The 27,827-nt window shown below is 40.5% G+C and overlaps 1 protein-coding gene across 8 annotated transcripts in view; it reads left to right on the plus strand.

Annotated features, from left to right (window-relative positions):
• The window catches only part of ENAH (ENAH actin regulator), a 173,851-nt gene that overhangs the window by 97,597 nt on the left and 48,427 nt on the right, over nucleotides 1–27,827 (plus strand). For all 8 annotated transcript variants that reach the window (XM_045010077.1, XM_045010079.1, XM_045010078.1 and 5 more), the window contains exon 4: nucleotides 19,847–19,931. In XM_045010077.1, the coding sequence (XP_044866012.1) occupies nucleotides 19,847–19,931 (85 nt within the window). The remainder of the gene's footprint in view (nucleotides 1–19,846; nucleotides 19,932–27,827) is intronic.

Below are 27,827 nucleotides of genomic sequence, written 5' to 3' on the forward strand. Positions count from 1 at the left end.
CACATCAGTAACTTTCTTCATTACTGCTAGAAGATTGGGCATCAGATCCTCTTTCATGGCATATCCACTTTGGTAGCCATTTGATTTTCTTCAGCCTTGGCATTTCTGTCTGATTTGACTGCCACGTGGAGTTTGAGAAGTCTCTTTACGTTCTGAGCCAATAACACTCTTCTTAGTTGAGGTGTCTCTTTTTTAAAAATATTTGGATTTTTTGGAGAATCCATCTTCTTCAAATCTGTTGTTTTTTGGGGCGTTTAATAGGTTTTGAGGGTTGATGGAAGCAGATAAATTTGATATCCCCCTCAGAGCTCAGGCTTCAGGCAGCCATGTTATTCTGGACCCCTTTATTTTACAGTTTTATACTGGCATCGATCACCATAGTATGTGTCCCTGGCATAATATAAGAACCATGGTAGAGTAAAATGGAATCACATTTGTCATACATCGGACCGTCGCTAGAACACGCGTCTGTATAGCACAAATTCGCTTATAATGCGGTCACGGCTATGGATCCCAAATTTAATTAATTTCAATTCATTTTAACGCAGTCCCCGCTATAACGCAGTACTGCGCGTGGATCCCAAATCCCGCATTCAGCGAGGGTTCGGTGCATTTCTGCACTTTTTTCTTTCTTAGCTGTCGTTGAACAATTTGTCATTTTCCTTATTATGACGTTATCCAACTTTAATAATCACCTCTTCACCAGAACTGAGCTGCCATAAAGACTGAAATGACATATGCAATGAGGTTGCATGAGACTCAGCAGTGCTCTTATGCCTTAACAATTACAGCCAACACGTCCAGTTTTTCATTTAACTGAAATATTTATAATGGTCCATGTGTGCAGGTTACTTAAATTTGATGGGACTTGTACTATTTACTATAAAGTATATCCAGACACACAAGTACATTCTTGCTACTTGTTTAGTAGCAGAAGTTCTAGCAGTCTGCTGCACACATACATCCTACATTAGTCTGTTCTGAACAACTGATTTCTTTTTAGTTCATACAAGTCTAAATAATACCTATCTGTATTCTCAAGGGATTCCTGGCAGAACTTTGTACAAACAAGAAAAAATAACCAAATATAACTAAAGCACAGCCATACAATCAGTGCAATCCACTACCAACAAACCAAATAACTCAATTAATCTTCCCCTTCCTGCTTCCCCCTAACCATTTCCCCAAATGCTGGGAGGGTCGGGGGAAGAAAAGAGAGGGTGGAAAGATGAGCTTTTGCTGTGTTCCTGTAGGTCATTGAATTTGGACTACTTTGGACAAAGTGAGTAAATTCCAAAGCCATAAAACTCTCCTAGAGAATGCCCTGCCAGCAGTCCCTTCAGTGGGGCTTCACGTCTGGTATTTCTGCTGCTTTTAACTGTGATGGCATGACATGGGTAAATACATTCCAGTACATAGATGCTCAATCATTTTGACCTCTACAGGTCAAAATCACCTTAAAAATCACACACAAACCCATAGGCAGCCCGTGCAGCACATGAAACATGGATTGAATGTAATCATGGTGAGGTACTCTACTTACCAAGCAGAGTGCTGCATTCTGCCTCTGCTTCAGTTTCTGAATGCTTTTGAAGGTGCAGCTCTGTGTAAACGTCATTGCATTTGTTTAATCTTGAAGTGACAAGGGCATGGATGGTAGTTGCAAGTTCCTAATCTGAAAGGAATGGTTGCAACCCCCTTGCTGTCTGTGGATGATAAAAACCTGACATTTCTGTTGCTGCTGCCTGATTTCCTAGTAGCAGCTGAGAGCCCAACCATATTTTTACATCATAAATCTGACCCAACTAAAGGTAGACAACCTCAATTAAAGGAGCAGATATTATTCTTGGCATCTCTAGCTGCTTGTCTCCGCTAATCAGTATCATGTAAGTCTTGTCAGGATTAAGCCTTGGCTGTCTAGCTCTCATCCAAATAAATATCTTTATTTGCTGTGCCCAAACTATAATACATTTTGGTTCAAGATGCCTTTCCCAAAGCTAATTTAAAGTGTAAGGGACCTGGGCATTTGATCATCAGGCAAGGACGTTTAACCAGCCTGCTAACTTAATACGAAAACCAGGATGTCTCATCATCCAGCTTGTTTTATGGAGCTTATAGTTAATTTTCCCTTCTTTTTCCATACCAAAAAACAAAAACCTCTTTTGATGTACATATGTTAAAGCTATTTATCTGCACTAGATAACATCAACTTTAAAGTGCAGGGCTTTTCTCATCCCTTTTTCTACTACTTGTTCATCATGGAAGTTTTTTCACCTGGACGAATCACTGGCTCAGCAGCTCAAATGTCATCAGCACTTCTGTTGCTAGGAAATGTACTGAAACTGCCCCAAACTTAAATAGCTTTTTATAAAAGCAAATCTCAATCCTTTTTTTTTTTTAAATATATACAAATTTTTAAGAATATATGTTACACTGGGAATTTTAGTGTTTGGGTCAGTTTCCTTATTGGGTAGATTGATCTAATTTTTTGGTCCTTTTGAGTTGTCTACTATATATTAAAATAGTTACAATTTATTTAACCCCAGATGGAATAGTGATAGGTGAAACAAATTTGAGAAATCTATATTAAAAATATTAATTCTCAAGAGGATATATTTTACCTGCAATGATCTTTCTAAAGTTCTTTACATAGATCTATGTGTAACAATATTAAAATCCTTCACATTCTTCAAATTGAAAACGAGAATCCTATTTATACCTATCCAGTTCTGCTGCAAGAATTGCTTACTATGCAGGCTAAGAAAATATAGAAGAAAAATTAATGAAATTTGACTGCCAGTGTGTAGTTGTAATTGGTTTGATCATGTTAGTGAATCTTCAATTTGAAGTTTAACTACTTTTATACTTAATATTTTAATATTTAATGTTATTAATATTAGGAAGCTTTGAAAGATTTTATGAAACAGTGGGTAATCGTACATCTAACAGGGTCAGAAGGCATCAGGACCCTCAAACAGCTAAAAGATATCTAGCACTGTTATCCAGAGTTCAGTTGAAAGGGATGTCTGATTTTAAGTTAATATTCTTCCAGGATTGTATTTTTAAATTGGTATTGGTGATTACAAGAAAAATCACCTATAGCAAAGACAATAGTACTTTTTGTGAAGGTTTGCATATTGTAGGTGTAAGGAAGGGAATTTTTTTCACACAATACATATAAGGAAAGTTCCTGATGTCTGCTTCCTGAAAAGTTCAATTTGGCAGTCAAAAAGTGACTGAAATGAAAATGTTAAGGGAGTGAAGCTATGAGGAGAATCATTTGAGAGCCTTCACTTACAATATTCAATCTTTTAAGAGAATAGCTATAAATAGGGGAAGGCACATGTAATGATATGCATACATGTCTTTGCTTTTTTCCCATCAGGGTTGTCCATATAATAATCCTGTTTTAAAAAAACAATAACATAGTATGAGGTGTCCAATATTGACCACAATCTATTCACCTGTAACAGAGCCCTCAAAAAACACTTTATCAGAACTGGGAAGGAACAACAAATGCTATTGTGGGGTATCTATTTTAGGGTCTCAAGAAATGCTAGCCCAAGTGAGTGGTTTAAGAATGAGTATGAGAAGAATAAATTTGTATGTGCAACTTGCATCTAGAGGGGACTTTGAATTAGTAGTGAAAGGAGATGGGGGCAGAGAGAGAAGATGCTTATATAATGGTGTCTGTAGTAGTTGCATAGGTTGTTCCATATAGTTACTTCCATCTCACAATAATTGTGATTATGTCAGAATCCTCTGGGTTTGATTGGCATAATTTTTTTTCTAACCATCAGTTTGTTTCTTGTGGGTTTTTTAATGAATGTATGGTTTTCTGGATATAAAGATGGGTATAAGGACAATTTAAAAGAACCAAACTCCCTTAACAATCTTAGTTAATCCTAGGCATCTCTTACTTAAATTGCGCCAAAAAAAAAAAGGAGGGGGGAAGAGGGAGGGACGACCACAAATACACATTGGAAAAAGGAAAAGCTATACTAGTTTAATCTGAAAACTAACATAATTTTCAGGTTGAGGGTTAAATCTTTTCTGAAATTACATTATTACTACTGATTACTAAACTAAGGCTTGAAGTCAGACTAGTCAGTTCATTTTTATCAGTCAAATCTTACAAAATACATAATACTCTTAAAGCTGAGGATGTATGTTCATTTGCAGTGCTTTAGTTTTTAAGCAGCAAAGATAGAGTTAACAGAACCAGTGCTGCTAAGGGGAGTGCTGTTAGCATTGTGCATATTCTAAACTTCAGATTGCATTATGAATCTATAAAATGTGTATTTGGGGCGGAGGGGCGGGGTGGAAGCTGATTCTGCTGAGTTGCAATAATGGTGGTTTACTTGCATTCTGACAGTTCTCTGGAGGGCATTGTTGTCTCTCCTTGCCAGAATAGTAATGGGATGTGGCAGTATCTGTGTTGTTAGAAATGGGATAATATCTCCATTTTTGCTAGTAAGTTTTTTTTTTCTCTTGTTTAAATGTAAAACTGATTAAAGGAAAAAAAGAGGATAAATGTATAAGATTGTTAGATTTCAATTTTTTGTGTTAGATTCTATAGTAATAGCTGTTGTTCTTTTAGCGAAACTGAGTTTCCACAAGCAAATTAAATACAAAACAACTTAGATTGCCCTTTCAATCTGTCAAAACATTAAACTAAAATATGTATTTTAATAACAGGAACTTTGTAATTAGTCTTTGTCTGACAGTGTATTGCTATTCCTTTATAATCCTATTGCATATAACATTATTGAAAGAAGTATTACCTTTGTCTTCATTTGTAATACAGTTTTGGGGATCACTAAGTGTTTAGCAGGGTTCTATTTGCCTCTAGCATCCTAAATTCCAATAATGTATTGCATAAAAGCATTGAGTGAAAGTCTGGGAGTAAGATTCAAAGAATTTCATTAAAACTCTACAATTGGCCTAGCTTAGAAACCACAGATGTATCTTTCATTTTGAGGATAAGAGTTTAATGTATGTAAACTTTGTTAAACTACTTAATTTTAATTCTGTTGATGCTAGGTATTGATCTTTAGTAAAGCTAATACAAGTTGCAACTGTCTTAAAACAATTTTTTTTAACGGAGTGCTGCATTTACAATTTTATGCACAACCTTGGAGACGTTATACCAACTTTTATTTTTAGCAGACTGTCACATTTCTTAGTACTATGGGTAAAGATGGACAGTTGTCTTTTTAAAGCAGATAATAGCATTCATATTTAAAAATTCTGATAGAATTAAAGTAAAATACAATAATTTTAGCATAGTATTGAAACAATTAACTTTGATACTGACAGAGAGATTTTTCCTCTGCTCCAGCATAGCTTTTTTCCTGATGTTAGTATAGATAATAAATCAATCTATATTCAAATTTAGGGGTGTTTGGTCCAATTATTCTTTATTGGATAATTGTGTTTATTAGTTTCTTGTTACACTATACCTTCCCAAACCCTTCACTGAAAACCCAGGTTTGATTTGCTATAAGATATTGTGCACCTCTTTTGTAGAGCAAGTTCGCTGTGAGTATAAAAGATGAACACCCTTGTCAGTCTCTAACGATAGATAGAAAGAGCAAAGTGATGGCTGAAGTAAAACTAGAGATTTGGATGGTATGGATAAAATGAATGATGACTATAAAAGCATAGACATGTATGGTTGAAAGGGACCTTGAGAGGTCATCAGTCCAGCCCCTCACTGGCACAGGACCAAATATATGTAGACCATCCCTGACAGGTGTTTTTCTAACCTGTTCTTAAAAACCTCTAGTGACAGGAATTCCACAACCTTCTTTGGAAGCCTATTCCTATATTCAACTATACTTATAGTTAGAAAGTTTTTTGTAATATCTAACTTAAATCTCCCTTGATGCAGATTAAGCCAATTACTACTTATCCTAGCTTCAGTGGACATGGAAAACAATTGATCACCGTCCTCTTTGTAACAGTCTTTAACATGTTTGAAGACTGTTAGCAGGGCCCCCCTTGGTCTTCTTTTCTCAAGACTAAACATGCCCATTTTTTTAACCTTTCCTCATAGGTCTAGTGTTCTAATCCTTTCATCATTTCCCCCCGCCCCCACCCGGACCCTCTCTAGTTTGTCCACATCTGTCTTAAAGCGCGCCACTTCCCACATCTCCCATTGGCTGGAAACGGCGAACCGCAGTCACAGGCAGCTGAGGGGCTCCATGCTTGCAGACGCTCCAGGTATACAAAATGACTGTTAGATCTTCAATTCAATGATTCCTTAGAGTTTAAAATCATCAAATTTTAGTGTAGATCCATTTATAAGCTGACCTCCGCTCTTTGATGCGTCACATTTTTACCAAAAATATTTGGCTTATGAGTGAGTATATACAGTAATTTATGAATAGGAATAACTAGTTTCTAGGAAGGAGCTATGTGCTCTTAACTGAAACAGATATGTTTACTCTGGTTTTTGAAACTCTTGCGTATGCTCCTTGTTTAATAAATGCTTTTGAGCTACTCCTAATATTTACTTCAGGAGAAATTTTAATGAACAATATTAAGTTACTTTGTTGTGTTGAGTATAATGCTTTCTTTTTATTTGTATGGCACACTTACTAAATCCTTTTAGTGATATGTCTTCTGTTCAAATAAAATCAGGTAGATGGAACAGCTAGTTTGTTTGGGGAAAATTAGATTGATGTTCTTGTAATAACAGGTCCTCAGATCCTTCTGTTAGCTCAAAATCAAATTAATTTTACTGGCAAATTCTAACTTCCTATCCCTGAAAATTTAGTTTAGTGGAGGAAAATGTGTGAGAGGGGAGGTTTTCATTTCACAAAATGTGATTGAGAACTTTCCTTGAAATAGCTAAACAATTCACTATTGCTATTCTAAGATTCATACTTTCCCATCTGTCTACTTGCCATTTACCTTCAATCCATTCTTCCTTTGAAAACTGTATTTCATATTTTGATTTGAATAACAGATCCCTCACAACCTATTTTAGCGTGGGTTAGGATAGGCTACCTTAATTTAATGTTAGTGTTACTTAAGCTCATGACTACTTAGCAGTTTTTAATTATTAAACAATTGCGCTGTGAATTACATATGTTTACGCATCTATCTCAAAACATTTTTTCCAAAGAGAGCTCACTTTCCTGAACCAAAGTATTGCTGTATAGATCTTGCCTAGTTGACTGAGTTATAGCTGTACTGTTTCCAGTAACATCGAATTCTTTTTTAATAACTTTTATTCTTTTGGTAAAAAAGAGAGCCTTACAAAATGTCTTTAATGATACATGTTTGCTGAGAAAATTATAGTAATTACAAGAGTATTTTTTGCATTTTAGATAATTTAAAAATATAAAGGATGAACGTTTTGGCTCTTCTTCTGGTGACAGTAACATGAGTTCACGGAATGAACTAACTACCAAATCTAGTGATTTATCATTCCTGCGCTAAACTTATGAAGATAATATGGTCTTGTAAACAGACTCCAGAATGTGTTCTGCAAGTGATTATGATCAATCAGTCATCCTGACACTATTTTGCTTATGCCCCTCTTTCTTCATTTGGTTTGAGCAAAGTAGTGACAGAATGATTGAACAAACTTAATTTACTGGGAACAGATTTTTTTTTTAAGTCGTCATTTTGTCCCAATGATAGCATCGCTTGCAAAGAGAACCTATTTCAAAATGGCTAACTGCATTTACTTTTTGGTTGGTAGGTTATTGTTTGAAGGTCATATTATAGCATTTTATTGGAAACATACCAACCTTGTGAATTTTATCTTTGAAATTTGTAGTACAGCCAAATAATATTGCATAGACATAGCATTGCAACGTTGCCTGTTTGTTTTACCAGGTTAGCTCTTGCTATGCTGCTTATGTTTTTTTTGTTTGTTGTAATTCATGTGGTGTATGCTTGAATTGCCACATGAAAGCAGAATTTGACTGAAGAGTACCATAGGTAATCCTTCTTTATGGCTAGGGCCCTACCAAATACAGTCCGTTTTGATCAAATTAATGGTCAGAGGATTTTAAAAAACCTAAATGTCACAGTATTGGAACCGTGGGGATCCCGACCCAAAAGATGGTTGTGGTGGAGGCAGAGGGCTGCAAGGCTGTTGTAGGGGGGTCATGGTATTGCCCCCCTTACTTCTGTGCTGCTGTGGTGGTGGCACTGCCTTCAAACTGGACAGTTAGAGAACAGCAGCTTCTGGCCGGGTGCCCAGCTCTAAATTCAGGGCTGCCACCAGCAGCAGCACAGGAGTAAGAGTGGCATGGTATGGTATTGGTACTCTCATTTCTGCATTGCTACTGGTGGGACCGCAGAAGTAAGGTTGACAATACCATAGCATACCACGCTCACTTCTGCTGGTGGTCCTGCTTTCACAGTTGAGCTTCCAGCCAGCAGCCATCGAGCTTCCACCAGCAGGGCGAGGTTCCCAGAGGTGGGTCTGACCCAGCCGTGGAAATGGCTCCTGCAGGGGAAGAGGAAGTCCCATCGTTCCCAAACCCAGCCAGAACTAGCAGCTGGAGCCTGGTTCACGGTAGGAGCCCCGGTCCTGCCCCTCCCCTGCACTAGCCAGATTTCATAGTCCATTACATGTTTTTTGTGGCCATGAATTTGATAGGGCCCTATTTATGGCAAAATGTCTCTTGCTAAGAAGAGGAGGGAGTATTGACTTGTGCAGGGACTAAGATATGGGACTCATGGATTCCATTCCTCACTTTGATGCTTACGATTACACCTCTACCCCGATTTAACGCTGTGCTCAGGAGCCAAAAAATCTTACTGCATTATAGGTGAAACCACGTTAAATCGAACTTGCTTTGATCCACCGAAGTGCGCAGCCCTGCCCCCCGGGACCGCTGCTTTACCACATTATATCCAAATTCGTGTTATATGGGGTAGCGTTATATCGCGGTAGAGGTGTATTTAATGTGATGTCTTGAGTGAGTCATTTAATCTTTGAACCTTCAGTTTACCCAATTGACACCAGCCTCACAGGAGCTTGGAGTTTAATGTTTCCACAGCATTTTGAGATCTCTGAAAGGTGCTATAAGAGTTTGTATTTATTATGTAGCTCTCTTTGCTTTCTAAATTTTTATTTAATCCTTTATTTGCTGTAGTATCTTTTCTGGTACATCTGCTTTGCATGTGTTCCAGCTATGAAGTAGGGACCTGTCCTGCTCCCCTCAACAATTATGATTTAAAGATTGCGAAGATAGTGCACAATTTCTCCTTTCTGTGTTACTGAACCAACTCATAGCCCTATGTCATGGATAGTTGATGCTGTTCCTCTAACTTGACATCTTGTAAATAGTGATCATTCAGAGCTCACATTTGCCCTTGAGAGTTGGGCAGAGAACAAGTGCAATAATTTATGATGTCAACACTCCTTTTGTGGAAACTTACATTAAAGTTACTTACAGAAAGGGATAATGACTAGCAGCCACTGTGGATTTACCAAGAAGTCGTCATGCTAGACCAGCTTGATTTCCTTCTTTGACAGGTAACTGATTTGGTGGATAGGGGTAATGTGGTGGACATAATATACCTGGACTTCAGCAAGGCTTTTTACAGTCCCACATGACATTCTGATAAGTAAGCTGGAGAAATGCAGGCTTGGCAGAACTACCATTAAGTGGATATATAATTGATTAAACTACTGCGAACAAAGAGTAACTATTAATGGAATGATGTAGAATTGGAGAGAGGTCTCAAGTGGGGCTCTGCAGGGATCTGTTCTGGGTCTGATGTTGTTTAACATCTTTATTAATGACCTGGATGTAGGATAGAGAGTATACTGATCAAGTTTGCAGATGACACAGAGCTGAAGGTGGGGGACTGCCAGTATTTTGGAGGATAGAGCTAAAATTCAGAGGGATCTTGATAAATTGGAGAGCTGAGTTATAGATGATAAAATGAAATTCAGCAAAGACAAATGTGAAGTAAAACTAAATGCACAAATATAGTATGGGGGGAACTGGCTTGACAGAAGCACTGCTGAGAAGGATCTGGGAGTTATGGTGGTTCACAACTTCAACATGATCAGCAAATACAATGCTTTCCTTCCCCCCCCCCCCCCCCAAAAAAAAAAGCAAATATAGTTTTAGGTTGGGTTAACAGAGGCATAGCATGCAAGTCACAGGAGATGATACTACCACTCAACTTAGTGCTGGTTAGGTCTCAGCTGGAGTACTGTGTCCAGTTTTGGTCATTAATGTATAGAAAGGATGTAGAGAAACTGGAAATGATCCAGAGGTGACAAAGATGATCAGAGGGGTGGAATGCAAGCCATATGAGCAAAGGCTGAAGGAACTGGGTATGTTTTATTTGGAAAAGAAGAGATTAAGGGATGATATGATTGTGGTCCTCAGATATTTGAAAGGCTTCCATAAAAAAAGATGGAGAATGGTTCTCTTTTGCTACAGAGGGCAGGACAAAAGGCAATTGGTTCAAACTACAGCATAGCAGATTAAATCTAAATCTCAGGAAAAACTTCCTAACTGTAAGAACAGTAAGAGAAGGGAACAGACTGCCTAGGGAAGTCAAGGAATCTCCTTCGCTGGAGGTTTTCAAAAGGAAGCTGGATAGCCATCCGTCTAACCCCCTGCAGTCCTTTCTAACCCTATAGTTCTATGCTTATTTTAGAAAAAATAAGAAAGTACACCTCTACCTCGATATAACGCTGTCCTCGGGAGCCAAAAAATCTTACCGCGTTATAAGTGAAGCTGCGTTATATCGAACTTGATTTGATCTGCCAGAGCACGCAGCCCCGCCTGACCGGAGCGCTGCTTTACCACATTATATCCGAATTTGTGTTATGTCGGGTGGCGTTATATCAAGGTAGAGGTGTAGTTGTGTGTAACCCACTGGCAAAGTGTGTGACAAGCCTTCCTCTAGTGCAGGGATGGGCATACTATGGCCCGCAGGCTGAATCCGGCCCACGAGCCATTTTAACTGGCCCCCAAGCTCCTGCTGGGGAGTGGAGTCTGGGGCTTGCCCCGCTCCAGCACTCCACTGGGGCACCAGGTCGGGGGCCACGCTGTGTGGCTCAGCCACCCTCTGGCATTCCAGCCGGGGCTCTGGGTCAGGGGTAGCGCGGCTCGGCCCCCTCTGGCGCTCCAGCCGGGGCACCAGATTGGGGACCACACCACATGGCTTCCAGAAGCCGTGGCATGGCCCTGCTCTGGCACTAGCAGGGTTGGGCGGCGTTCCACGTGTAGGAGCCAGAGAAGGGACATGCCACTGCTTCTGGGAACCACTTGAGGTAAGCACCACTCGGAGCCTGGACCCATGAGCCTCTTCCCACACCCCCAACCCCCTGCCCTGCCCTGATTTCCCCCCCCACCATCCAAACCCCTCGATCCGAGCACCCTCCTGCACCCCAACCCTCTCATCCCCAACCCCACCCCCGAGCCCACACCCCCAGGCGGAACCTGCACCCCTTCCTGCACCTCTGTCCCTGCACCTCTGTCCCAGCCCTGATCCCTCTCCTGCCCTCTGAACTCCTCGGTCCCAGCCCAGAGCAGCCTCCTACACCCCAAACTCCTCATCCCCTGCCCGAACCCAGAGCCTGTACCCCCAACCAGAGCTCTCACCCGCCCTCCATACCCCAGCCCCAAATTTCAATTCCCCAATGTGGCCCTCAGGCCAAAAAGTTTGCCCACCCCTGCTCTAGTGACTGGTCCAAAAATGACTATCAGCTACCTGCTTCTGCTACAAAAGTAAAAGTGTGAAGCGGAGATCTCGGGGTTCAAGTTCTGTTGCTGATCTCTGAGGCATGTTATAACTGCATGTGTTTCATACAGTGAGAAGAATCTTTTAAACATTTTTAATGTAAAAACTATGGTAGTCACTAAATTATTTTGGCTAAGCTGTGCTGTACAGGAGTTTCACCTTTTGTCATTTGTAACACATTTGAGTTTCAGGTGTTGAATATTGAGGCATGCTTCACACAGCGATGGGAGACCAAGATGGGGAAGGAGCAGAATAGGTAGATGTGCTGCTGGAGTTTAGGCATATACCCTTCTGACATAGCTGTATCTGACTGCGTCCAATTTCTAAAAGTACATGGGAGACTGCACGTGTTATAGGAAGTGAGCAAACTTTTAAATACAGCAGATTGCTCCTGGTATGTGTAGTTTAGTAACTTTTAAACAGGATGTGATAGGTTATGTAGACCCCATCCCTGGGTTGGTAAGGAGCAGGACTTCTTTTATGTGTATTCATAACTACATTCCTGGAGAAGATGTGTGATAAGTTGTGCAAACCTCATCCTGGGTTGGTAGGGAAAGTTTTAACCCTCTTGTCCTAGGAAAGGCCATGCTGATTAAAGACATTTTAAGAAGGGGCAGACATAGCAGGAAGTAAGGAGAGGAGATCTTTCTTAAGCTTGATGCAATGTAATGAGTTCAGTTGAGATGTAATATATGTTCAAATTATGTAATGTAATGAGAGTACCTCAAGTTTTATGTAAAGTAATTAGTTCCAGCCCTGGAACTGGAACCCTTCTTGATAGCAAGATACACCTTTTGAGCGCTCCTCACGGCTACTCTCTGCGCTGGACCTAACAATGACAGCAGTGCTGACAACCATACCAGCTCCACTAACATCGGTGCTGGAACCATGCCCACTGGAATTGCAGTTTGTGGAGAGCTTTCACCTGCTCCTACCTTGACCGGGGAGCTATCACTGAAAGATCAGATTGGAACCCTGAAGATGTGGTACTGAGCCCCGGTGCAGAACTGGCAATAGATGGGTCACCCACAGTCTGGCCAGCACCAGTACAACATACCATTATGGCCATACTGACTTTGAGGCCCACCATCCCACAGATTCTGGAGTGGGGCTCCTTTCTACATCTTGGCAAAAAGGAGGAAGATTATGGTCATCAATGGCATTGTTGGCTGGAGCACCCTCACCAGAACCAGGAGGAGACCTGAAGATGCAGCGGAGGTAGTGAGGAAGACATTGCAACGTTTCCTGCCTAAAGAATCCTGTTCATCCTCAGATGAAGCAATCACTGTGGCCCGACACCTCGCTGTTGATGACTTCCGGACTTTCCAGGGACTATTGTCAAGGAGAGCAAACATATTGTGATCCAAGAAAACACCCATAAATTGTTCGACATCTTCAGTTCCTCTGCGCCCACAAGAATTGCTCTCCCAATCAGTGATTGCATTTTATACCCAGCAAAGAGTTTATGGCACACCCTGGCCTTGCTCCCATTGACCTCCATGCGTGTGGAAAAGTGCTACCAGGTCCTGTCCAAGGCCTTCAAGCACATTTTATACACATCCACAGTCGAGGACTTGGCCTTTGTAGGTGTGGACTTATTTAGCATGTTAATGGATGAGGCACTACATTCTCTGAGAGCATGTATATCCCAGCACTATACTATAAGCTTTCCAGTGCCTCCTCAGAGACAAATGCCATCTTTCTCTCTGTCAGCAGCCTCAGTATTCATGCAGAAATTTACCCTGCTATTGATGTAGGAGCCTGGTACCACCTCTTCCATCATGTACTAACCTCCCTATGAAGAGCAGCAGGTTTGACAAGACAATCAGGAGTTACACCAAAACCACCTTGGAGCTGAGCTCCAGAAACCAGCTTGCCCCTTTTCATCAGGCATGGATGCACACTGCAGCTGACAAATGGATATTGAGCATCGTTGTCCATGACTATGTCATTCGTTTGATTCCCTGCCCCCTACTGACCCTCTTTCCCCATACCTGTTCAGGGACCCTCCTCATGAGTCTTTTGCAAATGGAAGTGGCCTCATTACTTTGGAGCTGTAGAACAGGTTTCAAGGTGTACGGGGGAAGGGGTCTGCACTCCTGATACTTAGTCATTTGGAAGAAGAAAAGGATTTTGTCCTCTCCTTGACCTAAGAAAGCTAAACAAATAATATGCTACCTCAAATTCAGGATCCATCCCTTCAAGCTCAGGACTGGTTTGTGGCTCTCAACTTATAGGACACATACTTCCACATCGCTATCCACCCAACCCCGAAGAACTGCTCAACATTCACAGTGGGGCCAAGCCATTATCTGTACAAGATACTGCCCTTCGGACTCTCCATGGTACTAAAAGTTTTTATAAAATGCCTACCCATAGGGACAGCCCGCCTAAGGAACCAGGACGTGTATGGCTACCCGTATTTGAATGATTGGCTGATGGGAGGCAGATCACATCAGGAAGCTTTGATAGGCTTCAGCTGTGCCCTTCTCATGTTCGCCTGGCTGGGACTTTTGGTGAACTAAGCGAAATAGTGTCTCATCCCATCACAGACAATAGAGTTCATAGGAGCCAGGAAAAATTCCACCATAGGAAGGGGATACTTTTACCTTAAGATTCCTTACTATCTGGTTGTTACCAAACATTGTGACTTCATACCCAGTGATGACAGTATGGACATGCCTTATGTTGTTAAGCCATATATCCATATGTGATGCTGCTTGCCATACTTTGCCTGAGACCTGAGCTCTGGCTCAGGTTGATCTACTCCTCTGTAAAGTACTACTGAGCAGTAGTAGTTTCATCCTTCCTCATGCAAAATTCCTTCTCACATTGTTTTGGAATTCCATTTCAGTCAGTCAACTTTCTTGTGTCTTCTCAAGGCCATATTCCATGCAGACAGAGAAGAAACTTCACACCTTGGCCATTTTCAGGGTTCTTCGATACTGTACTGACAGGACCAAATCTTTCAGACCATCCCCATGTCTGTTTGTGTGTGGGACAAGCCATTTAATCCCAAAGACTTTCTAAATGGGATAATACATTGTATCTCTGTGCTACCAGCTACCTAGTGTACCTCTCCCACTGCTAAAGCTCACTCCACCAGAGCTCAAGTAGCATCCTGAAAATGCTTCTGCAACATGCCAGTATTCAAAATCTGCAAAGTTACTATGTGAAGCAGTCCAGTCATGTTTGTTAAGTATTATGCACAGAACCTGGCTGCCAGGTCAGATGCCAGGTTTGGGAAATCTTCATTCTATCATCAGCTGATACTTCTCATGCCCTGCATCCTCAAGAGGATACTGCTCGCCAGTCACCTAAGGTGATATACACACTGACACATACTCAAAGAGAACAGTTACTTATCCTACAGTAACTGCGATTGTTAGAGATGTTTAGTCAGTGTGGATCCCAAGACCCTTGCTCCATTCGCATTTCCAGAGTCCTCAGCTAACATGGGCTTTGAATTTTGAGGGAGGGTCTACCTACAACAACAGGATCCACCGTTACTGTAAGGTAAGTAACTGTTCTTTCCTATGCTTTTAAGGCTTTGTGTTGGTGGAGTGGGTCCTGATGCAATGTTACCTGTAATTAAACATAGCTTTTTGTTAATAAATAAATGGTTGGGCTTGTTTCTTGATAGAACTGTTTGTGTACAGGAAATGTAATCCATGTGGACTATGAGGAAAGCATTTATGTACATCACAAGGAAAGAAATGGAAAGGTATTATGTAGTCCTTATGTTTTATGTATGGTATTTTTCCCCTCAGTTTTTTTCAGTTTACACTGGCAAAAACAGCATACAGTTCCACTGAGAACTGAGGTTTTCATGCAACTTTTGGCGGGCAGGCAGTCACCTTTGGAGTCAAGTCATTTAGTTCTTGGAATTGAGCTGTCTTTTGCATTGTAATGCAGTCAGGGTTTTCATGGAGTAGTTCTTGAAGGAAGTATAGGGCTGCATGAGAAGAAAAAGCCTTAGGTGCACTGTCAATATTTTTATGTCAAGACAAAAAAACATTTACCGGTATTTGGATGAGACTGAGTTTTTGGACAACAGTTGGATATGATTTTCTTGTAGGTGACACAGAATTCAAGTACTTGAACCAGTTAATTTTCACCTGTTGCCAATATTTTCTATCAGTGTAAACAAATCCCTTTAGTGCTGACTGTTACCTGTTCAGGAAACAAGCGCTTTTAACATGGTGAAGTCTTAATAAGTTAGGAGTGGAGAGATGAAGATATTGCAAGTAATCCAAATGAATTAATTCTAAGTTATTGTATGGAAATAGTTCCCCATACCCAGAAATAAACTCTCATTTTTCAGGATGCCCTGGAGGGCAACATGAAACATGAATGTTAAATGAAAAAAGACATCTTCTCAGAAAACTGTAGATGCAGTTCAGAAGTTGCACTAGTTCATATAGGGCTTGGCTACACTTACAAATTTGCAGCGCTGCAGCAGGGTGTGAAAACACACCCTCTCCAGCGCTGCAAATTGCGGCGCTGCAAAGCGCCAGTGTAGTCAAAGCCCCAGCGCTGGGAGCGCGGCTCCCAGCGCTGTCTGTTATTCCCCACAGGGAGGTGGAGTACGGACAGCGCTGGGAGAGATTTCTCCCAGCGCTGGCGCTTTGACTACATTTAGCGCTTCAAAGCGCTGCCGCGGCAGCGCTTTGAAGTGCAAGTGTAGCCAAAGCCTTACTGAGATGTTACTTAGATTATTTGTTTGTTATGGTATTCATAAGGCACTAAGGAAGGACAGGAATACACTCCTCTGTAAATACTATACTGGATTTTCTGCTGTAGTAGAGCTGGCTTCAGGTACTTCTTAAAAAACCTCAGGCTAGAGCAAAAAATTAAAAAAAAAAACTGTAGCAATAAACACATTTTCAGACCCCAGAAAAACATTTGACTCCTATAGAACCAGTGCTGCTGCCTTCTTGTTTAAACATGCCATCTTCTGTGTCAGATGCATTTCTTTGAACAAAACAGTGTTAAGTTTGCACCAGATATTCAGCAAATATCCTGTCATGCTGCCTCAACATTACCAGCCATTTTTTTTATATTTCTGGCTGTTTTTTGTTAATTTTGTGACCTTTTTTAAAATATAAAAGTGAATGTATCTCACCGGAATTTTCCTTCTCTAACTATTTTTGCAGAATCTAAACATGAAATTACACTTTTAAAAAAGCAAGAGTAAGGAATGAAAACATTTGTCCACTGTACACTTTCAACGTGGGCTTTCTGTGCTATCTTCTCCTGTCCTAAACACTTTATTCCAGGGGTTTAGATGCTGATATACTATCTAAACAAATGCCCTGTTCTTTTAAGGCCGTGGTAAATCTCTTCAAAGGCATCTGTTTTTCTACTTTGTTGTACAAAATCCTCTTTTAGAGAAACAGTATATTTATCACAAGATATTGTACTCTAAATTTGTACATATACGTCACTGGTTATTTTCAAATAGAGATTGTAAGAGCTTAAAGCTTTTTGCTTTTTTTATGTCCTTTAAAATGATCAGGATGTAAAACAGATGTTCAACATTTGAAATGCCTTTTGAGTTTTAGGAGAAATAAGTAAATCTGGCTTGTTCAGTTATTTTTCAGAATTGAAATCCATAAAAATGCCTATCCAATAATAAAAAACAAAAATTAATCCCCGCACATCCCTATTTTCCCCATACCTTTTATGCATGCACCAGAGCGCATACTTGATGCATGCAATGATTGCCTTCTAACTGGAGCCTTCCTGCCCTCCGCCCCCCAATTTCTTACACTATAGTCATCCAAAGCTTTCCTCAATCTGCTAATATTTCTTTGTTCTAAAAAGTGTTGGGCCCATTTTCCAGCAAAATTGTAGTTGCATCAGTGCTACCAGCGATGTAAACCCAGTGGTAGAGCCAGGTGCATGTATTTGCATCAAGTCAATTAACCCTGCTCAGTCACACCACCACTTTCTGAGTCATTGAAAGTCTCCTCCCCCCTCCCCCTTTGGCTTGTACCCTTCTTGTTTATACTTTTTAGGTCCCTTTGTTTAGGTGTGAACATCCTTGATTACCACTTTAGACCGGAAGTCATCGCCTATCAGTATATGGACAACCATATTTTCTCAGTCACAACACAATTGAGTAAGCTTTTACTCTGCATTCTTTATATGTATTTTTTTTTCTAATGTATGTATAATTTTCATTGAGTTCTGGACCCTCAATATGTTCTTGACATGGACCAGATCAAAAGATGTTTGCTCACATTCAAGAGTGAATATACAATAAAACAGTATCTAAGTGTCTGCTACTGCCTTTCCATAACATGCACATGTATTTCTTCTCTATTGAGTATGGTCTGTTAACATTTACATAGCTTTTCTTGTCTCTGACTAGGTTAGCCTCTTTCCCCAGTGACTTAGGCAATCTGTGTTCCCTTGCTTAATTGATAGTTTAGAGAACAGCATACCCACACAGTCCAATACCCCTTTGCTATTTTTATATTTCAAATGTTATTTCTCTTGGATGATACCTTGTCTGTCACATTTCAAAAACTCAGTTGGATATCCAACTGGTAAACAATACGTTGTATCCATTGAGACATGTCTAAGGAATTATATTGTACTCCTCATATTTTTAGCCACAGAGTATATCTGCTTATGATGCAAATAAGGCATTTTTGAGTGTTTTTTTAATTTTAAACGGTGGTATTGGGAGCCACACTGTGTCTAGATATGACTACCATATAAAAGTCAAAATCAAAACAATTCCTTATTTGGCTTAAAATAGGAAATATCTGAGAATACTTGGGAAAACATGGAACACTACTTTTTTTTTAATAAATAGGTCAGTCATCTCATTTATAATGGAACACAATTTGGAGTATAGCAAGCAATTCCTAAAATCATTACATATTAAATATATAATTTTACGTTTCTACTTAAGTGGGAGCTATAGTGAACATTCACATATGATATTTATTAATCTTTTATAACCTCAGTTTAACCTAAGAACAAGTACAGAGTAAATAGTGAAAGCTATAAGACTGGTCTTTCAAGACATTCCCTTAGTTTGAGGAAGGATGTGAATCAAAACCAACTTCTACACAGATTATTTTGTCCCTGATAGACAATTTAGAAAAATTGAGACCACAGAGTAAAACTAGGTATATAGTGCACCATATTTAAGTGAACACCACACTGACTATCTAGTCAGTTAAAAATAAGTTATGGGTGGTTTAAGATAGTACTTTGAATCCTACTGCTAAATTTTGTGGTTTTAGAATGACACTTCCCTATTTTAAAAATTCTAATCACTTCTATTGCTATGTGAGACCCACATATACAAAAGAGGCAATGGGCCGACTATACAGAGTAGTCGGTGAAAATTACTATATGTGAAGTATTGCCAGATGTACAAAGCCAAATGACTTTTTCACTGATCACTTTATAAAGTAATCTTAGGTGTTACTTTTAACAGTAAGTTTAAAGAAAAATTAATATACTTTTTAAGTTGTCTGTGCCCTTTAAAGTGACATTTCTAAGCTCCAACTGCAAATTCAGTGTTTAAGATAAATGTGTTAGACATAATTAGCAAAAATTTACATTCAGTCCAAGGAATTTACATTTGATCCAAGATAACAAGCTAAAATGTGGCAAATACATTTCAGTGCAACTTGAGGAACAAATTTTTATCTTCATACTGTCAGTATGGTGATAAGCTTCTGATGGTTTTTTCTCTCCTGTTTTTTGTTTCCAGTGTTCTTTTTAGGTGAGTTATTGAATTCTTTGAGTCTTCCCCTTTTCCAAACAGTGTTTGTTTGTCTCAGAAAATCTCAAATTTGTGAGCCTATTCAAAGCTTATTGAATACATGTGTTTAGTGCTAAGTCTCATCATATGTAAAACTTTATTTTTGCATTCCAGTTGAACTTTCATCCATTTCAAATAAATCTGTCTGGGAATACATAACAATTTGTTGCAGTTTTCATTTGCTATATTGTGTTATGGAGCTTGTTTCATTTCGCTAGAAAGAAAAAAAAATAGGTAACTCCATGTGTTTGCTGTTCTATTTTCCTGTGCCTTTGTAATTTGAATGTCGAAGCTACATTCACTTCTAATTTTCACTCACAGGTCCAACATTGCCTCGACAGAATTCACAACTCCCCCCCCAAGTGCAAAATGGCCCATCGCATGAAGAGTTGGAAATCCAGAGAAGGTAAGACTTTTAGTGAACAAGGGAACATTAATGACATATTTACCTGGTTTTGTTACTCAGCTTTGGAGAGAGATACCAACAGATCTTAATTTTACATTGTAATAGCAATTACATAGATTTATTGTGCATTAATTGTACCATGTAGATTTAATATTGAAATATAAAATGTGTATTCCTTGAAATAATTTACCTGAACATTATTCAACAAGCTTTACAATCCTCTGAATCGAAATATATTATCATCAGTTATTTGACTCGGTTCTTTTGTCTTAACTCCCAGATAGTGCCCCATTGCTTTCTTTCTCGTGAAGTTTCTTTCACAGTGTAATAGAGTGGGCCTATCTTATAGTTCCTTTCTCCTGTCAGCTCGCTCCCTTGGAGAACCCTCATCTGTTTCTCTCAAGTAGTTCTGGGAAACTATCTTCAGCTGGGGTAGTTTCTTTAATTGACCCTACTTAACGAACACAGTCCACCCCCTGCAGACTCTTATTTCTAAGTCTGTGCAAGCATAGCAGTGCCTTCCCTCCAATCCGTCTCTTGCACCAGTAATTCCTATAACAAGATTTCCTGGCTCTTATCTCAGAGCCTGAGCCCTCAAGGACTGTCCTCTTGTCCATTTAGTTTTCAGAACAGTTTCTTTCAGCAGTACCTCCTGTGGTAGTCTGTTGGGAGCACCAGCCCAGGCATTTGGCTTCCTGGAAAACGTTGTAGTCTCCTTTCTGGATTCCTGCTGCCCTCTTTTATCAGGGTCAGCTAATTAAGTTCTACCTCTCTCTTTGGGTGCAGGTGGTCTGATCAGGTAGCCATGCCAGCTCCAGGCATTCTGATCCAGAGGATTGTTATCCCTTATTCCTTCACACATAGTTATGTTCTTTAAAGGCTCTGTGTTCCCAATATCAGTTAGAAGACCGTTTTAGAAAAATTAATGCTCAAAGTCTCCTAATGCTCAATTGGTTCATTATAGTTCACTGATGTACACAGTACTTACATTGCAGTACAATTTCAACCATTCATAAAAATAAGATCCTATTCTTAAACCTAACTTTCTTAGTATTTACAGCCATTTTATTTTTTTGATTTACACAAAGTAAATCATTTTCTAATTAGTATATTCTGCTGGTAACTTTATTATTACAAACTTTTTAATTGAAGCTCACATTTTGATAAATTCACTTTTTAAAATAGACCTATACCTTTTTAAAATTCAATATTTCAAAGTACCACAATAACCCAGCAGCTTAAATGGCATCAGAGAACTTCCAGGCACGTTTGCTGAAGATGTCATCAAGCGCCAATCTGTTAAATTTGAGGGCTTATCTATATTATGGTGTTTTTATTTCATTTTCCCCACCAGTGCAGCTACATTGGTGCAAAAAACAAGTGACTTGTGGTGGTACAGCTTACCCTTTCCAAGTAATTTCTTACACTGTTGCAGATATACCAGTGCAAAAACCTAGTCCAGGTAAATATTTAGTCAGGGATCCACCAGTCTGGACAACATAGACCTTCCTGGCATTGGCCAGTCACTAAGGTAGTGATTACCAGTAGGAATATTGGGAGAATTCAGTACTACACCTTTCAACCAGACTGATTTATTCTCCAGTCCAAGTCTCTGTTTTTAAATACCTTCATTCTTGAACTTTAAATACGGCTGCCTATTAACATTCTCTGTCAGTCAAAAAAGTAAAGGATTAAAATGGGATGGGGACTCAATAGCCCCTTTCCGGTTGTGATCCCTCTCAGGCAGGGGTAGTCAATAGGCAGACTGCAGTCCAAATTTGGAATGCCAGATGCTTTTGAGTGGACTGCAGGGGCAGAGGAGATGCATGGGTGGGGCATGTGGGCTCACTTGTTCTCTCTCTCTCCGCGTCCCCCCCACCCCATCCCCACCCTCCCAGGATTGCTTCAGATGCCTCTGGATGGTATGCCCAGAAGCAAGGAGGCAGAACTCCTGGCAGCCACACTCTCCTGTGCGGAGAGAGAGGAAGCAGAAGGCTGAGCTCCTTCACCCCCCCTCATGGGGCTCCTTTGCCTTCCCTGCTGCTGGAGTCCCAGTGCTGTGCCTGCTTTGCAGATCATCTACAGGTGAGAGGCAATGTGTGGAACTCCAGCAGCAGGTAGGGCGAAGCAGCCCCATATAGGCAGGAAGAGGAGGAAATCAGCCTGCTGCTTCCTCACTTCCTGGCTGCAGGGACACACAAAGAGTGCTGCTGTCGGGGGGAGTGTTGCCTCCTTGCTTCTGGTTGTCTTGAGAAATCAGGGCAGGGGGAGGGAAGCATCCCCCCCCCCCCCCAGCTTTCGTTTGTGCCTTCCCACTGTCCACAGCCACGTGTCACCTCTGCGCATGGGACTGAAGCCATGCTTGTTCTTCAAGTGGTCCCCAGAGCCCACCCTCCCACCAGCCTCATACCTCCTGCCACCGCACTCTGGCCTCATGCTGACTGCTCCCGAGTGATCCCCGGAGTCCCCCCACCCTTTCCTCATGTCCTTTCTGCCCCCTGTCCTTCAGGGCCAGTCCCCAGAGCCCTCTCCAGCCCCCCCACCCCAAAACCAGCCTCTGTTCCTCCCCAGTCCACTTCCAGTCACCCTATTTTGCCACATCTCAGCCTCCCCGCATCTCCTCAGGGCTACTTTCTAGAGTCTCCTTGGTTCTTCTGGCTACCCAGATCCTCCTTGCTGCCCCTCTGCTATCCCAGCCCCCTAAGGGTCATTGCACCACTAGCTGGATCATAGTCCAACAGCTTCACCTCCTGCATCCAAGCTCAAAAGTACTCTCATACGTTCACTCCTTGCTTTGCTGCCCAGATCCCAGGCCATACCCATCCCTCTCCCCCTGCCCCATCTCTGCTATTTGGCTCAATTGGGGGCATGGAGGAATGTTTTTGGGGGGGCGGGCAAGCAGCAACGCCAGGTTGGGGGAATGGGGGTAGCTCAGTGGTTTGAGCATTGACCTGCTAAACCCAGGGTGTGAGTTCAGCCCTTGAGGGGGCCACTCTAGGGATCTGGGGCAAAATCAGTACTTGGTCCTGCTAGTGAAGACAGGGGGCTGGACTCGATTACCTTTCGGGGTCCCTTCCAGTTCTGAGATAGGTGGATCAGTCCATCCCCGTGCATCCCGTTTCAGTTTAGGGAAATAAGGTCACCTTACTCTCTGGGCAGTGCAGGCAGGGAGCTGGCAGGTGATTGGGAAGTTTGTGGTGGGTAATTGGGGGTTTAGGGGGAGTGGTGGTCTGAACCTTGACCAAGAAATTTAGACCTTGACAAAAAATAGACTACCTCATGCTCTAGGGGATTGTAGTTTTTTGTTAAATTAGTATTGGGAAACTTGCTCTGCTTCCCTACTTGTGCTGTACCTGTTCTGTGGACAGAGTACTTCAGTCCCTCTGACAACAGGGTATAATATTTACTAACCTTTCCAGTTTGGAGTATGCCTTGTATAACTTTTTTCTTAAACCAAGATAGTGTTTTTCAGTGGAATTTAGGAAACAAGTTAAATGTTAAATCTTCAATATCAAGTAATTAGTTATGAAATACCCATTTTAAAAACACTTGCAGATTTAATTCTAGTCCTGGTTTTTTTTCATGCAACTTTTGTATGAAGTAGTGAACAGAAACCGATAGTAGATAATCTATAGTAAACTGTAGTTCATCTACAATTGACTCTGGCTATGCATAATGAAGAAAAAATTGAAATAAAAATTAAAGAATCATATTTTTGTTTGTGCAACTCTCCCCAATATGTGGAATTTCCTAAATCTATGTAGGAATCACTTTAAATAAAGTTTCCATATTTAAAAACAAAATGAATTGTATTAAAAATAAATGATCTTCCTGTTTCTCTATATTTAACATTGGTCATTTGTCAAGGACCATGATCAGATAAAAGCTTGTTCTGTGACTTCTGTTCTCCATTAACTTTCTTACTGACTATCAGTTAACTGGAGATTTTAAATAACTCCATATTCTTCTGAGTCATTTTTTTTGTCCTGAAATATTTATTTCTAATATTTGGAAGTTTCTTATAGTCATCTTTCAAAAAACTGTAATTATTTGAAATGTATAGTAGCAAGCCAAATTTAAAAGAAACATAATAGAGATTTAAGTTGTATTCAATACAATCCAACACTTTTCCCCTAAGACTTAAAAATCTTTCTGAGAAAATACAGTAGCATAAAGAATATTCAAATAGAGTTCTGGTTAAACTAGAAGAGGAGTTAAATTCTATTTATTGTACTCTTCTTGTTTGTGTCTAACTTATTTCCATTTTCAAGTTTGGTGTATTATGGGCTTTTTTCTTTAAAAGAACTTTCAATGTGTGTTTATATGCTGGTGGCTTTACTATTTGTAGCAAAAAGGGCTGGAAAAGCATTGCAGTCACTTTTCCACAGGGGCAGCTTTAGTGTGGGTTCAAGGATTCAGCTTCACCCACAGAAATCATGAAACTAAAGGTACCTGAGCTGAGTGGCACTGTGATCCCTTATGCTGGGTTCCAATTCCACTCACTCAGATTTGACCCAGCTGCCCCTCCATCATGATAGAGGGCAGCTGAGCCAAACCTGAGTAGGTGCTGTGTACCTGTGCGCCAGGTAGCAGTGCCAGCGAGCTCACTCTCCAGCCCTTTCCCTCCACACTGAGCTTGGATGAGGGTGCTGCTGTGGGTGGTCAACTCAAAACTTATGTCCAAGAAGAATCCACTCATTGAATCAGAAGGCTAAACCCACGCTTGCTTTTTCAATTATTTCAAGATAGTTTTAAAAGCTAGTAATTTTGTGAAATATTTTACTAGAATTTGTGCAATTATAAACCCTTCTCCAGTTTTTCCTAAGTAAATACATTCTTTAAACTGAATATAATTCAGTTAACTGTACACCTCAAGTTTAAAGTTGTTTGTGTTAACATCTTTTAAATTTCCACAGACTTTCTTGTCATAATAAAAAGCCACCAAAATATTCAGGAAAAGTCTTTTGTATAATGAGGGAACAATGAACATTTAAGAAAGATGTTCTATGTGCATTTTGAATGTATCAAGATATGTACATTACAGCACTTGTAGTGTAGACACTTGCTACACTGACAGAAGGGGTTTTTCTGCTACTATAGTAAATCCCCGCCCCTCCCCCCCAAGAGAATTCTTCCACCAATTTAGCAGTTTCTTTACCGGGGTTTAAGTTGACTTAACTACCGGTACATCTCTCAGGGGTGTGACTTTTTACACCCCTGAGTGATGGAGCTAGGTTGACATAAACTTTTAGGCGTAGACCAAACTTACAAATGTCCTGCACTTCCAGCCTCTCTCAAACCTCCCTCCCATTCTGCAGTGCCACTATTTGGATGGACAGTTTAACAAAGGTTTTCTACCACTTGTGGTCATTAAAGAGCACATGGTAAGTTTGCAGAAGAGTAAGTTTGCTAGTCCCAGTGGCCTGGCCTATTTGGATAATGAAACTTTGCCTACCTAAATTCACCCTAGAGTTTGTGTTTTAATCTGATCTAGTATAATTCAAATGGTCTTCAACTGCTATGTAATGATTCTATGAGCTATTGCTGCTCCTTACCCCCAGAGATAGTTGAATTCCACTGCAGGTTAATTATATGTATTTGAGATAGAGGTAGAGGCGAAAGTAGGCCGGTATGGCATACTGGTAAGAAAGTGGCTGCTGGTACAGGCCAGTACACAGCTGACGTTAGAGCGCTGCTATGACAGCGCTGTAAGCACTGTACCGGCAGGACCGCCAATGGGGGGAGGGAAGGGGCAGTTACCCCAGGGCTCGATGATTTAAAACGGCCCGGGACTCCCGGCAGCAGCTGGAGCCCCCAGCCCTTTAAATCACCACTGAAGCCTTGGGGCTCCCGGCTGCTGCTACTGCAGCAGCATCAGCCAGAGCTCCGGGCCCTTTAAGTCATCGCTAAAGGGCTGGCTGTGGGAGTCTGGCCCCAGCCCTGCCCCTTCTGCCTGAGGCCCTGCCCCTTCCAGGAGCCCGGAGGCCCCCACTACCACCACCTTGCCCAGGATCCCAGCTGTCCTGCATATGTAAGTCCTTTGTTACTTTCACCCCTGGATAGAGGCATGGCAGATTCAAGAATTTTCAAGCAAGAGCTATATAAATGTCTCACATGGACTTCCTGTCCACAAATAACGAGAGGGTTTCTCTCTCAAATCTTTAGTAAATCTGTTTTTTTTTAAATCTTTTTTTTGTAATATCGACTGTTCACTTCAGTTAGGAGTATTAAGGTTCCTTTTTGTGCCTTTATAATACATTGGGCTACAGCAACCAACATTTTACCTATTGAATTCCATAGCAGAACCAGTGAAGATGTTATCTCTAGTCAGGCAGCTATTCAGCCTTTCTTTGCATTTATTTGAAAGGACAGAATTAACAGATATAGGAGAGAACAAGAGATTCTCACAATCCTGCATCAACTTTCTCTCTCTAGAATGTAATCAGTACAAAGATTTTTCTGAAAAAAATTCTTAGCATTAGCTTTTAGTGAGAATCTGCATTTTTAAGAAATTTTTTTTTAGTAATTTTAATTTCATAATGTCTTCTATATCCAGTATTTGTTGATCTTGTGGAGTCTATGTATTTCAATTACATTTTAGCGCTCAAGAACTGAGGATGCTAAACACCTGGCAAGATTGGGCCATCAGTGACTGAGACTAAAACTGTTCAAGGTGTAAGAACGTATCTCAGTAATGTGAAGCATTTGGATGAGCTACAAAATAAAATCTATTAAAGAATTTTAATTACATATATATACTGAATATTTTCTCTTTGGTGTATAATAGATTTATAGTCTCATCCTCTCAAGGCTCAAATGCTTTTAAATTCTTTTACTTTAAACTGGGTACTTGATACTGCTGGCCTAATGGATCTGTACCTAAATTATTTATTGCACATTTAATGATGTAATAATCTATAAAGTCACTAGCACCAAACATGCAATTCAAAACATTTTACATGTTATTTTTATAAGGCTGTAGTTACACATCATGCAGTCAAATCAATATTTAAATACTTTGTCTGGCCATTTGACATCTTACTCTTCAAATTTGCTAATGCTATCTTCATTTTATTTGTTGAAGTTTTTCTAAAACGTTAGCACATAACAGTTAGATTGTGTCCCCAGCATTAGGCAGAATGACTAAGCAAAACTGAAGGCAAAAAGTGCAATTATTCTAAACAGTGTTCATTTATAAGGGATCAATGATAAGTCTCAAAGCATAATAAAGGAAATATAGTGCTGCAGTTTTTCCAACATATTATAGCTAAATTGTTTTGATAAAAACAGTTAGATTATCAAATATGAATCCCCACCCCACCCCCATTTTGTCATGGGGTGGAATGGTAGTCAGTATAGGGAGGGATTAACACAGGGTTTCTCAAACAGAGGTTGCTGCTTGTGTAGGGAAAGCCCTTAGCAGCCTGGGCCGGTGTGTTTACCTGCCCCGTCCGCAGGTCTGGCTGATCATGGCTCCCACTGGCCGCGGATCCCTGCTCCGAGCCAATGGAAGCTGCTGGAAGTGGCGCGGGCCGAGGGACTTACTGGCCGCCACTTCCAGCAGCTCCCATTGGCCCAGAGCAGCGATCCGCGCCAGTGGGAACCACGATCGGCTGGACCTGCAGACAGGGCAGGTAAACACACCGGCCCGGCCCACCAGGGGCTTTCCTTACACAAGCGGCGACCTCTGTTTGAGAAACCCTGGATTAACACAATAGAGGATGTGTGAAAGAAATGTAAAAGTTTGAGTAAATTTGATTGGTTTTGGTTATTCAATATTGAATGAATTTTCTCAACTGGGTGTCTGTATTTGCTAAATGACTTAAGAACAAATAAGCATTATAACTTCTGTTTTAATACAGAACATTAGTTCATATCATGCCTTTGCATGCTAGT

Source organism: Mauremys mutica, chromosome 3, assembly GCF_020497125.1.
Source record: "Mauremys mutica isolate MM-2020 ecotype Southern chromosome 3, ASM2049712v1, whole genome shotgun sequence".
Classification (NCBI taxonomy): domain Eukaryota; kingdom Metazoa; phylum Chordata; order Testudines; family Geoemydidae; genus Mauremys; species Mauremys mutica.